This window comes from Schistocerca cancellata, chromosome 5, assembly GCF_023864275.1.
Source record: "Schistocerca cancellata isolate TAMUIC-IGC-003103 chromosome 5, iqSchCanc2.1, whole genome shotgun sequence".
NCBI lineage: Eukaryota > Metazoa > Arthropoda > Insecta > Orthoptera > Acrididae > Schistocerca > Schistocerca cancellata.
The window spans coordinates 372,250,321-372,268,720 of record NC_064630.1 but is presented as its reverse complement, the minus strand read 5'-3'; the positions used below and the strand labels follow the sequence as shown (position 1 = coordinate 372,268,720).

The 18,400-nt window shown below is 38.9% G+C and overlaps 2 protein-coding genes across 5 annotated transcripts in view; one reads left to right on the top strand and one right to left on the bottom strand.

The window, feature by feature from the left end:
- LOC126187390 (cleavage and polyadenylation specificity factor 73) overlaps positions 1–12,189 on the bottom strand; it is a 78,606-nt gene extending 66,417 nt beyond the window's left edge. The window contains exons 1-5 of one of the 2 annotated variants that reach the window (XM_049928443.1): positions 12,052–12,189; positions 11,625–11,861; positions 11,478–11,541; positions 2,049–2,146; positions 616–744 (exon numbers count right to left, since the gene is read on the bottom strand). In XM_049928443.1, coding sequence (XP_049784400.1) covers positions 616–744; positions 2,049–2,146; positions 11,478–11,541; positions 11,625–11,695 — 362 coding nt within the window. In that variant the 5' untranslated portion in view covers positions 11,696–11,861; positions 12,052–12,189. Of the gene's footprint in view, positions 1–615; positions 745–2,048; positions 2,147–11,477; positions 11,542–11,624; positions 11,862–12,012 lie in introns of both variants that reach the window. The other variant, XM_049928442.1, reaches the window with a different exon arrangement.
- Positions 12,190–12,231: 42 nt separating this feature from the next.
- The window catches only part of LOC126187394 (osteoclast-stimulating factor 1-like), a 112,864-nt gene continuing 106,695 nt past the window's right edge, over positions 12,232–18,400 (top strand). For all 3 annotated transcript variants that reach the window (XR_007537719.1, XR_007537720.1, XM_049928448.1), the window contains exon 1: positions 12,232–12,363. Coding sequence is in view for 1 of the 3 variants with exons in the window: in XM_049928448.1 (XP_049784405.1) it covers positions 12,306–12,363 (58 nt within the window). In the remaining 2 variants the exon portion in view is untranslated. The remainder of the gene's footprint in view (positions 12,364–18,400) is intronic.

Genomic DNA, 18,400 nt, shown 5'->3' with positions numbered 1-18,400 from the left:
AGTTCAGCGGAGCACCCCATTATGCTCTCTCACGATGTCTAATGACTACTGAGGTCACTGATATGGAGTACCTGGCAGTAGGTGGCAGCAAAATGCACCTAATATGAAAAGTGTATGTTTTTGGGGGTGTCCAAATACTTTTGATCACATAGTGTATGTCAGTGAAATGTAGCAAAGCATACAACAATGGCTATTATAATGATACTGCAAATAATATAGTGTGAAAGTTAAGATTAGCAATTACCTGACACAAAACACTATCTGCTCAAAGTCTTCTGATTTTTACCACTCATAAATATGGAGTTCAGACACCTAGACAAGGAGTGCACACTGTACCTATATCGTTGAGCACCTTGCAGTACTAAGAGATACAGGCACGTCAATTTTACATAATATTATTTATCTAGCTTTTACTTGTTTCATCACGCAAACTATAACACAAACTATTTCAATCAAACTCAAATCACTATTTTTAATGATAAAATCTCTAGTAAATATTCAGTCCTCACTCCAAAGATATGCTTAAAACATCTACACTGTAATTTATACGGAATTTGTGATAGGCCTATATATTTTACAGCTTAGTTAGAAGAATCTCGTGAATATGCATCATACCTCACTTTGATGTAATCAGAGAGAAGCCACCTGTAAATAGCTTTTGTGGCATGAGTCATGAAACATCGTCCTTTGAAACTTGTTTTCAACAGAAACCATGGCAGGGCACCGCAGTGGTCTAGGTGAAAACTGGAAATAAGTGACAAAGCTTTGCACATATACACCTATTTCTAAAAATTAACTAAATGATCAAAATGTGGCATTTAAAATGAATCTCTCTCTCTCTCTCTCTCTCTCTCTCTCTCTCTCTCTCTCACACACACACACACACACACACACACACACACACAAGTTAAAAAAAACCATGATTCACCACCATGAGTTCCTGATAAAAACTTATTTATTGTATTAAAATATACCTGATGAATGTCTGTGGACTGAAACTGGCTGTATAACACAGAAATTTTTTATCAGCAGCTCTTGGCAATGAATCACTAAGCTTTTCAAATACTTATGATTTTTTTTTTTTTTTTGGGGGGGGGGGGGGGTCACGACCTCCTTAATCCTTTCAGACCCTCTAGCTACAGCTGTGTACATTAACTTTTACTGTGTCTTAACTGCAACAGAAGTATTTTTTCTGTGTGGAAACCTGAAGTACATACTCGTGAATCTACTGGTTGGTTCACTTTTCCACAGTACAACTGCATGTAGTTATTGGTATTATGCATGGTAATTACTAAATGATAATTTGACTGTTTATTAAAATAGAGACTATTTTGTAATTAGTTATTTTAGTCCATAAAATGAACCCAAGTGTACAAAGTATGTTTTGAAAACGGGTATAAATCTTGTATCTAAAACCATCAAAATTCACCTAAGAACATTACCACATAAAGAAATATTTTCTTTCCTCCACAAAAAGTCAGGTCTAAAAGGGTTACAACACACGTTACTGTCCATGGTGCAGTATCATATTAATTGAACAGTCACATATCCTACCAGTCACACAATCAAAAAGGGTTGCATTTAATTGAATAGAAGTTTAAACCTGCAGCTCTAAATATGCTAAAATAAATCTAATTTGTTGTTGCTTTATGTTCCAGCCCTATAAGTGCAACATACAACCAAAATACAGAAAGCTGCTAACAATGATTTAATGAAAAATTGTTGCCATAATCATGCTTGATTACAGTTTTTCCTATCTTAAAATTCCTGAACATTTGATGACATCTACATTATTTTCACTTATAAAAGATCAGAACTGATAGAAGAGAGAGCATGTGAAACAATTATAATTAGTCAATATGCAAGAAACTATACACTGAAGAAGAAGGGAAAAAAAACACTGAATTTATGCTTACAAATGAAAAACAACACTGCTAAATTAAGTGTAGATGATAAATCCACAAATTTAATAAAAAGAAATTGGATGAATAACAAATGCATTTCCTAAAAATGCTATCTTTAATCTAGAATTTAGTTACTAGACTTACTGTGATATCAGCAATAAATCTATCTCGTCTGCTTCAACAAGGTCAACAAATGGCAGAGCATCCATTCCAGATAAACCAGGATGAATACCACAGTCCAACTGGGGAAAAAGTAAAACTATTAAATCCCACATATATGTATGGTTAAAGAGAGAGAAAGAGGTGGATTTTTATGTACATACTAACACTACCAATATGTTAACATTTTGTAATACAGATTTACACCTCTATACATTCTTTAAATGATGTTGTGTACACTTTTAGATGAACCTGCTTTATTGCACTATGGCTGTTTTGGCTTGTGGACCATTTCCAAGTGTCTGCTAAAAAAAATATGATGTCAGAACAACAACATGTGGAAGAAATTTTCAGTCTGTTAACTTTCACACACAAGATTTGACGTAGGCTTCTTCAGAAAAGAACACACACACACACACACACACACACACACACACACACACACACACAGATATATATATATATATATATATATATATAATGAATATAATATATATATATATATATATATATATATATATATATATATATATATATATATATATATAGAGGGAAACATTCCACGTGGGAAAAAATATATCTAAAAACAAAGATGATGTGACTTACCAAACGAAAGCGCTGGCACGTCGATAGACACACAAACAAACACAAACACACACACAAAATTCTAGCTTTCGTAACCAACGGTTGCCTCGTCAGGAAAGAGGAAAGGATATATGTGTGTGTGTGTGTGTGTGTGTGTGTGTGTGTGTGTGTGTGTGTGTGTGTGCGCTTTCAACAACATCTTTGCCTCTTTACTTCCGCCTCGACTGACATCTCTGCCCAAACTCTTTGCCTTTACAAATGTCTGCTTGTGTCTGTGTATGTGCGGATGGATGTGTGTGTGTGTGTGTGTGTGTGTGTGTGTGTGTGTGTGTGTGTGTGTGCGCGCGCGCGAGTGTATACCCTTCCTTTTTCCCCCTAAGGTAAGTCTTTCCGCTCCCGGGATTGGAATGACTCCTTACCCTCTCCCATAAAACCCACATCCTTTCGTCTTTCCCTCTCCTTCCCTCTTTCCTGACGAAGCAGCCATTGGTTGCGAAAGCTGGAATTTTGTGTGTATGTTTGTGTTTGTTTGTGTGTCTATCGACCTGCCAGTGCTTTTGTTTGGTAAGTCTCGTCATCTTTGTTTTTAGACATATTTTTACTACGTGGAATGTTTCCCTCTATTAGACCCAGGTTTCTGGGTGACTTTTCCGAACTCTACCACTTTTTGTAAACCTCAACAGTCCTCTTCCTTCCCCTTCAACCCTTGTGCCAGAAGGAGCCACTGGCTCCAAAGACTTGTGGTCTCCAGTCTCCTCTTGATGAGTAGATTTTTTATCTATACAATTACATTATACTTTCAAAAATTGATTATTTCCATTGATACAGGGTTCTCAGAATGAATTTATTTTTGCTTGAACCGGCAGTATACCCGTGGACAAATACACCAGGAGAAACAGAAGAATCGAATTTATTTTTAATTATTTATTCAATTTCAGTTCAAAATCTTGTCAAAGTAGTCTTCCCCTGCTTCAATCCACGGTTATGACACTTCATCCAATTACTGAAGTCACCCTGGAAGTCGTCAATATGAATCTCCTTCACTGGAGTCATTGAAGTTGCTTTTACCACAGCCAGTGTCCCATGCTGAGTTCCTTCCAGTGTTCTTTTGATCCTTGGGAACAAAAAGAAGTATGCTGGTGCCAGATCAGGGCTGTATGGCAGCTGGGGCAGCGTTGCCACACCTATTTTGGCCAGAAACTCGGAGATACTGAGTGCAGTGTTGTTACAGTGCACGATTCAATGTCACAAACTTCTTTTTGGACACATGAAACCCTGTTGTGCAGCATTTTGAGCACTTCACAATAAAATTCCTTGTTGACCGTTTGTCTTTGTGGCATGAATTCACTGTGAACCACAGCTTTTCTGTCAAAAAACACAACGAACATTGCCTTGATTCGCGATTTGCTCATCCTTGCTTCTTTCAGGCAAGGAGTCTCCTTGTGTGCCAATCGCTGCTCTGATGCTTTGTTTTAGGTTCATACTTAAAAATCCACATCTCAACCCACACCTGTCCAAAAATTCTGGGTCCATTTTGTACTGCTCATGCAATTCCTGGCACTTCAACAAACATTTTTCCTTCATCTCAATCTTAAGGATTTTTGGCACTATTTTCACGCAGACTTTCCTCACTGGAAGATCCTCCATTAAAGTGTGGTGAAAAATTATTTTGGGGATTCCACATTCCACTGCAATCATTGAAACACTTAATCGTAGATCCTTGTCCACAACTTGACACACTTTTTGCATCAAGTCGTCCATTTGTGATGTCGACGGGCATCTCGAGTCAACACTATCGTTGACAGATTCCCAACCTTCGAACAACCTATTCTGCCACTTGAAAGTTTGACTTTCTTTCATTGTCTCATAACCATAAGCTTTCCAAAATATTTCGGGCATCTCCACCCCGCTTTCCCCAGTTTCACACGGAACTTGATTGCACTATGCTGCTCGAAAAACTGGTACATTTTATCTCGACAAGGGTGCAGTATGTATCTCCATATCTCTGCATGGAGTGTGACCCTGCTTCAAGAACTGTCACAAGTGACCGACATCGGTCTCATTTCAAAGCTTAGATCCCCCATCAAATTCTCTGCCTGATGCTCCATCTTGCCAGCCAGCTTTGCCAATTACCAAAAATCATTATGGGAACTTTTGGGACAGACACTGTATGTACAAATGAGAGATGGTCGAAGATTGTGCAGTGCTTCTTATGAATCTATCAAAAGGAAAGGAAGGAAGGAAGATTAAGGTTTGAGATCCTGTCAACATGAAGCACAAGCTAAATTAGGGAATGATGGAGAAGGAAATCGGCCATACCCATTCAAAGAAACCATCCCAGCATTTTCCTTCAGTGATTAAGAGAAATAATGGAAAACTAAATCAAGATGGCTGGCCATGCAACTGAGTTGCCAAATGCCATACTCCTAAATATGTCTTACCACTACACCATCTTGCTCTATCAAAAGCGGATAGAATGGAGGCAAAAGATTGGGATTTAATGTACTGTTAACATCTACGTCAATGTAGATGGTGCACAAGTTTAAATTGAGGAAGAGTGGGGAAGGAAATCAACTATGGTCTTTGAAGGGAACCATCTTTGCACTTGCCTTAAGTGATTTAGAGAAATCATGGTAAAACTGAATCTGCTTGCTCTGGAAGTGATTTGAATCACTGTCCTATCAAATAATGAGTCTCTCGTCTTAAGGTTATGACAACTTTGCCAGTGTAGCTGTTAGAGATACTTTTATCAGCCAACACAGTGATTGGTTCTTCATAAATTTTTCTTCCTGTCTAATTAATTTCAATTGCCACAGTATTATTTATGTGGTTACCTCTGAGACTGCAGTATTGAATACTCTAATTTTAAAACAGGAGATACAGAGTAAATCTAAAACTAAAAATAAATAAAATAATAATAATTTGCAAAAACTGGAAATTTAAACATTTTTTCTGACACAAAATCTTGATGGCATCCTTGGTTTCAAACAAATTGTCAGAGTCTTAGGACAACAAGCTTATGCACTTACTGTAATCTTGAGTTTGAATTCTCTATCCCCCCAACCCCCTTTACACACGCTGTAGGCTCCTTTCTTTATAACATTACCAGTGAGTGTAAAGTTCCATATCTGATGTTGGACAGTACTGCTAGATGGCCCAGAAGACCATGGGTGTACATTAAACTCTCAACAGAAAGCACGTTGAGCCCCAATAAAACTACAGTAAAACTTCTGAATAACAGTCATCTGCGGTGAAAATAAAAATGTCCTCTTTTAAGAAGTGAACGTTATTAAAAAAAGAATAAAAATACAGTATACAATACAGTACATTCAATGTACTGTAGACAGAAAAGTACTGTACTAATATATAAGTAAAGTAGTGAAAATTTACCTCTATTTAAGTACAATATTACATTAACAAAACCCCTCACACTAGTATAATACAGTATTAAAATTTCTTTCATATATTGGGAAGGTTGGTTTGAAATAATCACCAGTGTTAAACTAAGAGATTCATCATCACTCCTCACTAAAGAGTGGTGTTTCAGTTTTCTTTTCCCTTCCACTGCCTGCTTACTTGAAAGTGGAGTAAAGTCCAATTCAGTTACATCATCTTCATTTTGCTGTCCATTCAAGACATTGTCACCACACCCTTCTTGATGAAGCTCATTTACGAGTTCACTTATGCTAGTTGATGTCCTTTCTGCAAACAGTGCATAATTGATATTGGCATATCCCTCAGATCCACAAGATTCCTCTACTGAAGTGTGAAGTTCAAGCCCACGTTCCTTAAGATTGTTTTCTTCCACACTGTCATCAATCGCTGAAGCAGTCATTTAAAATGAACCTGCCCTCTTGATATTGTTGCATGTTATCTGTTTTAAGGCTGAAGAAATCCACAGAATTGTATCCAGTACACTAACAGATTTTCCAAGTTCACATCCAGATTCAACACTGTCCACTCAAGACAAAATATGTCTCAACACTTTTTGCCTGTAAAGCACCTTGAAATTTTGAACAATCCCCTGATCCAGTGGTTGATAATGTGAAGTTGAATTTGGCGGCGAAAAGATTATTTTCACATTTCTAGTGCAGCATTGCAATGGGAAGCGGCATAACACAACAAACAAAATCACTGTCTTCCTTTGTCTTTCCATTCTTCTATAAAATGCCAGCAACCATTCAGTCATTATTGCTCTCATCATCCAAGATCATTTATTAGCATATCACTCCACATTCAATTTACTCAAGCCAATACCCTTAAAACATCTAGGCTTCACAGCCTTACCAATAATTGAAGGTTAAAATGCAGTGAAATAATATACTATAGATTAGAAGGTTACTTACTAGCAAGTAGTTATAGTAGGCAAAACCATAAAGGTGGTGGTGTGGCAATTTATGTTAATAAGGATGTGGAAGCTAAAAAAATTTCCTTTCTTGAACGCCACACCAAAGCAGGATCAATTGAAGTGACAGGTATTGTACTCCACAGTAATGATCTTAAGTTACCAAAGCATAAAGTGATTGGAGTGTATAGGCCACAAAATGCTGATGTAATGCTGTTTAAGGATAAACTTAGTAGTGTTGCTGGTCAGGCTGGTTCTAATGACCTTACTATATTAGGTGACTTTAATATAGATGCAAACTCAAATAGTATAGTAAACTTGAAACTCAGTGATGTACTGACCTCATACAACCTTGTAAATATAGTGAACTCCGACAACAGAGTGACAGACACATGTTCCACTAGAATAGATTATGCTATAATCAACAAAGATGTTATAGATAAGGTAAATTACAGTAACTTAGTTTTTCTTTATTCTGACCACTTCTGTCAGGTGATAGAATACAAAAATTCAGTTGTGCCTAAAATAACAAAAATTGTGCTACAGAAACGAATGCTGAATACCTCAAATATTAATGTTCTTAAAGACAAACTGGCGAATGAGAAATGGGATTCTGTGTACCAGGTAAAAGGGTCGGATGAGAAATGGAATGAATTCTACTCAACCCTATTGCATCATTATGAATATAGTTGTCCAGTCAGAGAAATCCAAAAGGTAGTTAAACACTGTCAAAATGGAAGTAATCCTAGACTAAAACTCCCAACAAATCTGATAAGGGTCAGGCAGCAAGTACATGATCTAAACCAGCTTTATAAAGGTACGGGTCGACAGAAGCGTCCGATCCCACATGTCGGCTTTGACCTGTGACGTAAGGGTGTTGTCGTGTGTGACGTCATGACGGCGCGGAGTTTGGTTTGTGAGTGTGCCGTGTTTGTAGATGTCGTCGTGTTGTGGTTTGTTGTGCTCTCTGGTGGTACGTTCAGGGTTTTCGTTTGTGTGGTGTAATGGGCTCAGTTTGCTTTTGCTCGTTATCCAGAATTGCTCGAGTGTCGGCTGTGTTTGTAGTGGAATTTGTTTCAGTGAGTTAACGATTTTGTGTCAAGATTAATTTAGTGTTGTTCCCTGTACATTGTGTGGTAATTTTAGTAAAATTAATCGGATAAAATTAAGTGTGCAGGTCAATGGAAGTGTTCTATCCCAACGTGTGGCTGTGTATGTTGATATTGGTATCAGGAGATGTTTTTGAGCTATATAGGCCAAGGGAAGTGTTTGATCCTAATTTATGGGATCGGGAGATACTGTTGAGCTATATAGGTCAAGGGAAGTGTCCGATTCCAGATGATATTGTGTTTAGTAGTATTTGGGGAGCTTTGTGATGTCGGTTTTTTCGTCATTTTGTGTGGTTTTGTATGGGGGTGGGTGTCTTAAATTTGTTTGTATTTAGTTTGCCCCCACCTAAAAACACCCAATTTCCCGCGCTTGTCCCGTTAGTGTCATTAGGCATTTTGTGGAAAGTGGGTGTGTTTGTTTTTCGATGTATTTTCGTCCTCATAATGTGTAAGTACAGACTAGATATGCGCCATATTGGAATCGTGGTTTATGGTCATATCCGCCATATTTGTGACGTCATGGGTCAAAGCAGACGGGCGGGATCGGACGCTTCCGTATTTCCAAAGCTACTACTATGCAGGTTTTCAAAGAAAAATACAATAGGGCCAAGAAAACTTTTAAAACTGAAATTATCAATCTAAGGAAGCAGATTAACAGCAAAACAATAGAACAGTTTGATAACATAAGCAAAGCATCTTGGAAGTTGATTGACAAATACCGAAAACGTCCCAACAAGATGAACATGGAACCACTCAGCATAAGACATGATGGTAACATTATAAAAACCCAGATACTATATGTAATATTTTTAATAACTACTACATTTCTGGTGAACAATCAACGCATATTACAGATTCACAGATAGAGATCCAGTGCTATCTCACCCAGTGTACTGAATTTGAATTTGTGGAAGTGAATGAGCAGGAGGTTCGCAGGGCAATATACATGCTAAAGAAAAAACTTTCATCTGGATGGGATGGCGTATCCAGTGCTATTACTAAAGCATGCTTAAAAGAAATTTCTAAACCTCTTACTCACCTGATTAATTGCAGCATTAGAGAAAACATGTATCCAACGGTTCTAAAAATGAGTGTAGGGAAACCAGTGTATAAAAAGGAAAGTAAGGAAGAAGTCTCCAACTATAGACCAATATCATTAATTCCCACTTTTAGTAAGATATTCAAAAGCATTATCCTTTCTCAGCTAAGTGCCTTTTTCACAAAACATAAACTGCTTGTAGATTCACAGCATGGCTTCAGAAAAGAGCTAAGTACAACCACAGCAGTTACACAGTTTACCCATGAAGTTTACTGTCCGTTGGACCAGAAGATGCAGACTGCAGGTATATTTTTGGACTTGACAAGAGCATTTGATACGGTAAACCATAGGGTACTTCTTAAAAAGCTAAAATCTTATAGTTTTGGGGATCAAGCCATGAATCTTCTAATCACGCACCTGTTGAATCATAAGCAAAGCACTAAATTGTCATACAAACTAGATAATAAAATCATGAACTCCCAGTCCACCAGTGCACCTGTATTACCACAGGGCTCAATCCTTGGACCCTTTCTCTTCCTTATATATATTAACGACATTGCACAACCCATTAACTCCCCTATTGTAAGCTATGCAGATGACACGTCAATCTTATTCTATGGGAGCGAATCTAAAGAGCTAGAATCTGTTGCTACTAGTGGTGTAAGAGAAGTAACAAAATACTTCAATGATCAGGGACTCAAGGTGAATGTCACCAAATCTCAACTACTGACATTTGAAACAGGCAGTTCTCATCACAACAATATGAATAGTGTGTGTAATATCTCTGCAACAGAAAATGGTAACAGTAAATTCCTGGGTATGTTGATGAAAATTTGCGGTGGACATACCACATTAATTTCGTATGCGGAAAAGTCAGTAGTGCCATATATCTCCTCAGCCAGCTTGCAAAGATAGTTCCTAGCCAAGCACTGAAATTAGTATATTGTGGAACACTTTACCCGTTTCTCAATTACGGAACTGAACTATGGGGCTGTGCAGCTGATGTACATTTAAAAAGAATACTACTACTACAGAAAAGAGCAATAAGACTTATACATGGGATGGGACATAGGGATTCATGTCGTGAAGTGTTTGTGCAGCGCGAATATCTGACAATATATTCTCTGTACATCTTCAAAATTGTTGTATTTTTTATAAGTCAACCAACAGAAGCTATCAAGGGCAGTGATGTACACGATCACAACCCTAGAACAAAGTGTAACTATTTCCGTAGCAGAACAACGTTAAAAACGACTGATAGAAGTCCATATATCAGTGGTTTGATTTAGTATAACAAGCTACCAAACTCTCTAAGAACGTACATGGGAAATGTTTTTAAAACAAAATTAAAATCTTTTCTAATAGAAAAATGTTTATATTCTTTCAATGAATTTTAAGATGGTGATTGTGACATGAGGCATTAGCATATCAGCTGTAAGGTGATAAATGTAAAAACTAGACATAAGAAGCAACAGCTACAGAATATAGTGTATTTTATAAGTAGAAATATAACCATAGTATTAAGTCTGATGTTTGCAAAAGCCAACATTACGATGGCTCCACGCAAAGAAAATGTAAATAAATAAATAAAAAAAATAAAGGTCAAGACGATCAACGAAGACAGGGAACAGTTTCCCAATGGTGGCCCTAAAATTATTTAATGCTCTATCTATGGATATTCAGTCATTGCCAATAGAGCGATTTACTAAAAATTTTTGTATATTAAATGAGCAAAGCTGCAGCTCATTGATGTGAGAGCAGTGGCAACTACACTATATTCTAATACTGATTGTGTTGTTGTTGTAATGTATATTGAAACATAGTTATTAACTTTAGTATTTTTTATAGTAAGACTATCCAGTCTGAACTGAATTTCTACATTCACTTTATTTTGGCAATAAACTTGACACTGTGAGTTCAGCTGTGTGTCCAGCCACGGGTGATGAATGGCATAGAAATGGTAATAAGGTATCCCGAGGCCTAGGTTATGGGAAAAAACAGCTGTCTCACTTGCTTGAAAGCACTGTGAAACATGTTCACTGCTGAACTAGATCAACTGCTCTAGACGGAACGGACGGAAGGTAGGCATGCTTACAATGACAACTTATAGTTCACGTGAAAAAACTTTGGAATGATTAATGAGATACTAAAATAATGTATACATTACATCCTACAAATTACTTTTATTAATTTGCAAAAATTGATCAGTAAATATTTTCATGCAATATGATCCATATTTTCAGTGGAATGTAATTACTAAACAAACCTACTTATATCATGAACTGTTAAAACTGTAGGGTATAACAAATGTGACTGCGGCTTTCTTAAATACGTACCATGATTTTCTTTCCTTTAAATTCTAGCATTATGCACGATCGCCCGACTTCCTGACCAGCACCACTGAAACAAAAATTTTAATGTAGAGGCAGTTACAGCTTTCGGAAAATATAAAAAAGGAATTACAGATAGAATACAATTCGTACAGTGGCCTTATCAGTAGTAAGTCACTCTCCTCTGCTGGAACTTGAGAATCAGCCTTCCTCTTTGTTGTCATTTTTGTATCTTGTATACTATTCACGTGTGTTTACACTTTACAACCACTTTCAAACTATCCCTACAACCAATCGATCAGCATCCAAATGGCTATCTATCGACAATTTCCCTTGTCGATAGTTGCTTCAGCAAAATATCAACAATACGGCACTGGCAACCTGAAATAACTGAAAACAATAAACAGTAAAGGAATTATTGCAAAATACACCTGTATGACTCTTAATAAACAGTATGAAAGAATCATTAATTATTTTTCTGGTAACGGTCACAGCATGGAAAAAAGGATGAAATGTTAATTTACGAAGAGAAAAACCTTACGTTAATTCGCTAATAGAAACTCATGTATACGAGTATTACCACGGGTTACAGCATAGAAAACATAGACACGACGCGGTTGTATGCCTATATTAATACAAGTAGGAGAGCCATTGCTTCCAAGTCAATGATAATTTTTTGTCTTTATCTCTGCGGTTTTAGGTGGCGTGTTGTGTGTTGTACGCTTCCTACACTGTGCACTTGTGCAGTGTACAGCTGCAGTGTTGACATGGACGTACAGCGGTTATGCCGTGTTAGATAACGCTAATGTGTCAATCTGTTGTCTAAAAAACATAATGGCTGCAAAATTATCCGCTACCCGACCTGCTCCACCAAAACCTATTCCTAAACCCGGTGAGTAATTTCTTTTGTCTCTAAAGATGCTATTGGTTCCGTTTTGTTACAGTCCATCTAGTCAACAAGTGACATGCCCATGAAAATTGAAACGCTCGTAAGCCTCGTATCCGTGAGAGGATACGTGGATTTAATCCTCCTTGAAAAGATATGCTCAGAGTGGGTAGTTTAATAATTTTTACATGCACAAAATTGAAAAAAAAGAGATGATCGTGGTAAATAAAGAGGGTTCCGGATACAATAGGAAATAACATTTCACTTTTTAAGTATTAAAGAAACTATTCTGATAGTGGAGAGCGTGGAACGAAAAGAAGAGATGATTTAAAAAAAAAAAAAAAAGAAAGAAAGAAAGAAAAACTTGGCTAATTGTGGTACTGCCACGACGTGTGTGAATAACATAGGCCTAGTTATCAGTAAATGAGTGACAGTAGACTCTGACAATCAGAGGAATGTAGAGTACCACAAATACGTTTTTCTTCTAAAACCGGGATAATCTGTAACAGCAGTTGTGAAACTTTATCATCTGGATGCAAAAGATCTTTTTAAATGCCCATTAACCCCACTTTAGCCGTACCATATACATAGGTAGAAATCCTCTGTCTAATATTTATATTGTATATTGGTTACATGGAGCCTATCCAGTGATACCTGTATTCTACATTAGATGTTTTATCACTTTTCATATTAACATCCATGTACTACTCCGTCGTTGTTAAGTGTACCGGGTACTGATTGTCTTATTGTCCCTCCATATTTATATTTTGCTCTTTTAAGATCCTTAAGTTACCCTGTCAAGCAGATCATTTACTGCAATACTTAAGATGTCATTTACTAGTACTACATACTGATTTGATGGACAGTGTACAATGAAATTAGTGCTCTGTTTGATTTAGTCAGCATTAAAAAAATAGGGGATATATATCTGTGTGTGTGTGTGTGTGTGTGTGTGTGTGTGTGTGTGTGTGTGTGTGTGTGTGAGAGAGAGAGAGAGAGAGAGAGAGAGAGAGAGAGAGAGAAGAGCCGGGGATCTTTCCCTGGGGTAAAAGGTGACCAGGTGAGGGGGTGGCAACCCTCCCTCTCCTTGTGCTGCAACGATATTCTGGTCACAACCTTGTACCCCAGCCCACAAAACAATATTTAAATTAAAATACTTAAGCAATTTAAACAAAGAAATATTCATCCTGTTACCAGAGAATATTTAAAGGCAATCCCGCAAGAATATTTCTACCAGACATAGGAGCCTTTTCATGAGCCTTAGGAAGTCATAGATGAACTGAGAACTTAGGTATCTTAAAAACCAAAATCATGAAAACATAAAATAATAAGACCAAAATGAAACAAAATGGGCCTCTAAGTTATGGGGTGTGCTTCAGTGATCATTGTACTGCAGAGTGCTGAGCTGCAGTGGAACATTGTACATATGAGGGAAAGGGGATCATGGCTTAACTACTGAGATCGGAGGATGATACCGTACCAGGGGCAACTGGACCTATAGATACTGGATAATCTAGGTTACTTTGGAAGTTAAAAATTTGATTGTGAGTTGGCAAAGCAAACTAATGCGAATGTGAAATCTTTGATGCTGTGACATTCTAATCTGTAGTGTAGCCTGAGTTGTGGGCTAGGCTGAAAGTTGACAGTTTGATTGTGAATCTGCCACTCTATCATCAGATCTCACACACATCTTTGCCTATCGTGCTTTACAGAATGGGCGAGTCTCCAATCTCCACTTTCTGTAATGAGGCATGGATATCGGACACATTGTCGCTACTCATGGTTTCACTGTCTGTCTACCACTTTCAGTTGATGCTCATGAAACTAGTATGCAAACAGTCAACCAGCCTCACCATTTCCCAGGCACCGAACAGTAACATTCTGCCCTCTGTAAAAGTCACTTATGTTAGTGGATTTCCCCATTTGTAACTTATTTTTGGTAGAATGATTCCCCCCTCATCTCTGCTCTGCTTATTTGCTTTCCTTACCATGCATGTCATGTGCCTGCAGTGCCTTTCATGGACAAGTGTTCTACAAAATCAGGTATCCAAGCGTGACTTGTGACCTGTCCTGACAGCTTTACTTCTACCAGTACCTCGTCTCTTACCTTCCGTACTTCACAGAAGTTGTTCTACATACCTTGTGGGATTAGTACTTCTGGAAAAGAGGACACTGTAGACATGGCTTAGCCACAGCCACCGGCAGTCGTGCTTGGATAGCTCAGTCAGTCTCACACTTGCTCACAAAAGGCAAAGGTTCCAGGATCAAGTCCCAGCCCAGCACAATTTTAATCTTCCAGGGAGTTTGAAATCAGTACACAGTCCACTGCAGACTGAAACTTCGTTCTGGAAACTATCCCCCAGGCTGTGGCTAAGCCATATCTCCACATTGTTTGTTCCATCAGTGTAGTTGCGCAAGGTATGCAGGAGAGGGTAGGAGATGAAGTACTAGCAGAAGTAAAGCTATGAGGTGGGTCACGAGTTAATCTTGGATAGTTTAGTTGGTAGAGTACTTGCTCCTGGAAGGCAAAGGTCCCAGGTTAAAGTGCTAGCCCATCACCCAGCTTTCTTTAGATATAAAATGTAATGATCCTATGAGCTCAGTTGCAGGTAAAGCAGGCGGCAGACTTCAGTTCATTGGAAGGAGATGCAGTCAGTCTAAAAAGGAAATTGCATACAAAACACTTGTGGATCCATCCTATCTTTGCAGAAGTCAGCAGTCACACTCCCCCCCCCCCCCCCCCCCCCAATACCAGTTACCAAAGCACTTGCTGTAAAAGTGCACATTCCATGTAACATTATAATGTGTAACATTTATTTGCACCAAATGAACCTGAATAGAGAGGCTCTGTCTTAGCTTAGTTCATAATACCCACAACCATTCCTACTGGTAGAGGTTATTCACATAAGGTGGGAATCTACCAACATCCATTCCAGAGGCTGAAGGATTGAGAAACAGTTTGTACCAGAAGTCTTCTCAAAACAGGTTATAACATGCACTTGATTGCTTGATTTGCTGCCAGTGGTGGTGTTTTATTTTCTGTTGTCCTTTCAGACTCCACTGAGTAGTAAATGCTTGATGACTTAACACTCATGTAAACATTTCCCCATCTGGATCCACCTGACAGAAAGAGCAATTTCTGAAAGGAAGCTGTTATTGTGGGTGGTCAGGAGACACACTGGATGCTCCACAGCTAGCTGACTGCCTTTGAATACTGAAACAGTATGGTGTAAATATCATTGTATCTTTGAAATGCCCGCAGCTCGTGGTCGTGCGGTAGCGTTCTTGCTTCCCGCGCCCGGGTTCCTGGGTTCGAGTCCCAGCGGGGTCAGGGATTTTCTCTGCCTCGTGATGACTGGGTGTAGTGTGCTGTCCGTAGGTTAGTTAGGTTTAAGTAGTTCTAAGTTCTAGGGGACTGATGACCATAGATGTTAAGTCCCATAGTGCTCAGAGCCATTTGACCTTTGAAATTAGGGACAGACTAGTTGCTCTGGGATGAATCAAATGCCAAGTGTCCGCTGAAAACCTCACAGTGTTCAGGGTGAAGAATATAACAATAAATGAGTTTACAACCACAAATAAGGTTCCAGTCTTCTTCCTGTTGATAAAATTTTCTCTATCTTCCAGTCATGTTAGATGATTAGCAATACCCACTAGCTTTTGGCTGAGTTCTCTTCAGCCATTGTCAGTGGTAACAGTCATGTGATGTGTTGCTGCTGTCCTTAAATAGCCACGCTGCTGTCTATGGTGTCACTGGTACTCACTCCAGCCCCATACATGGTAATGTATTCATGTACTTGCAGCACTCACTTGAACCTTCCTATGTCTGGGTCCAAAGCTGCTCTGTTGCAGGCCCCCTTCTCTATTGAGGGTGTTGTCAAATATTTTATCTCAGTCGCTTTTTGTATAACACCCAGCTATATAAGGCTAGCAGCAGTAATCGCTTGACAGTCAGCACTTGACAGTGGTCCCAGGAGCTCCCCTCCAAAGGCTTGTGCATTCTTAACCTTTTGACATGACAAGAAGCGCGAAAACATTTTATTAGTATATGTCACCATGAAATTGTGCATTCTTTCTGTCTTCTCTGCTGTATTCCACTCCTTATCTGGTCAGGCAACACTACTCACCTGTTGTAAGTGGTATTTTTGTGGTTGGAGGAATTTTGAGACAAGATGCATTTTACTTTTTTGCTCAGAATGGTGCAAGTGCAAATTTTAATCGTTGAAGTCAGCTTTTTAACTTACCCAAAAAAAAGTAAGGGACATGAATTTACTAGGATTTCATATCATTGTCCATCATCCAGAATGAACATTTATGAACTGACCTCAAGAAATGGGCCATTTCGTCACAGGGAGAAATAGTGGTTGAAGCTGAGTGACAACAGGCTATGGTTCATCTCAGTGATTCAGCTGTGGCGATCCTTCTGCTGGCCAATGTGGTAAAATAAAATGATTTTAATGTGTATACAGGTAGGACACTGCTCTGCAATACATGAGTTGTTGTTCTAGTGAGAGGGCTCATCTACATACATGGCTTGTCGTGTTCACATATATGTGTTGTGTCTGACTTCTGGGACATTGAGGTGGGTAGCAATAATGCAGTTAATTAGGACACTGAATAAATAGTACATTATTAATTACAACAATTATCTTGGCTTGCCAGACTCCTCTGTAGCTATGAAATTGCGGTTCATAACATGCTAAATGAGCCACAATTACTGAGTGGCTGATTGATAAAAGTTCATAATGGTCATACTGTGGTTCACAATAGTCACCAGAAAACACTAGTCCATACATGCTTGTTCAAACAGTTCTGACAGCATTGGTGTGTAGGCACAGTTCACAGTAGACAGAAGTTTTCTTCACTCCCCGACAGTTGACATGGGCTGTATCACAGTGAGTAGGCAGTTCAACAATGTTACTGTGGCAGAAGCTTACTGAAAGTGGGGATGATCCAACCTCGTTCAGAACGGCCCTCCTGGCCTCTGGTGACACCATTTCAGGGCAGAGGCACAGTGGTGGCACCTCAGAACTGTGGAAGGCTTTTTCCTAGCATTTCATTGGTGCCTTGTGATACTGTTTTGCTGTGTAGTACCTCTGCAGTGGTCAATATTTCTTATGCTGCTCTATACTCAATGACACTGTATGCCTTACCCCCAAACTTAAGTCTCAGCATCAGATATGGAGATGGGACACGAAGGTAGGGGTGAAGGATGGAGCACCGGCATAGTTGCGGCAGTTGGTGGTGAAACTTCAGTCAGTACCGAGCACTCATCCACACTCTGGTATCCACTGTGCATGTGGCTGCAAACACTGACCAGGAAACCAACAACAGGTTGCGCGTTGGTGGTTGTAGGTGCAGAGGCAGATCGTGCAATAGGTGGACAGCAGTAGACAACATCTGGGCCCTCCAGACCTTCCCACTGGATGATCGGGTGTGACCTTGTTGCTGGCTGGATCCCGAGATGCCAACACAACTATGACGATGGCGGTAGCACCAGGTCAACATCTGTGGGCGTCTCCAGCTGTGGAGACGACCATGCTGCCAGGGGCAACACGTGACCTGAGCAGATAGGGATTGGCCCCTGAACTGTCTTACTCTGGGCAATAGATATTGCAGGTGCTTGAAATCGTTCTCAGTTACATCGACAATGTCTTGTGATGCAATAATTGACAATATGATACGAAGGTCAGGGTTTTTAGTACGGCAGCACAAATACGGGAATCACACATGTTATGAGTAATTGCATCTCTCATCATAATGTCATTGTTGCTTAACCTACATAGACACTGAAAGTGAAATTTCCTAGTAAGGCTATGAAGTTCTGTTATCCACTGTTTGGAAGACTGTCCCGGCTGCTGTTTTCATATTAAACTTGTAATGAGCTGCCGCCTCATGCACTTGTGATTTAAAATCATTTGACAGTTTGTGAACTAATTCATCATAGGGGATCTCATGACATTTGTGATCTGGAAACCATTTTTATACCAACCTGAATACATCTGAGCCTGTGGCGGAAGGAAAATGTTAAAGACGATGGATA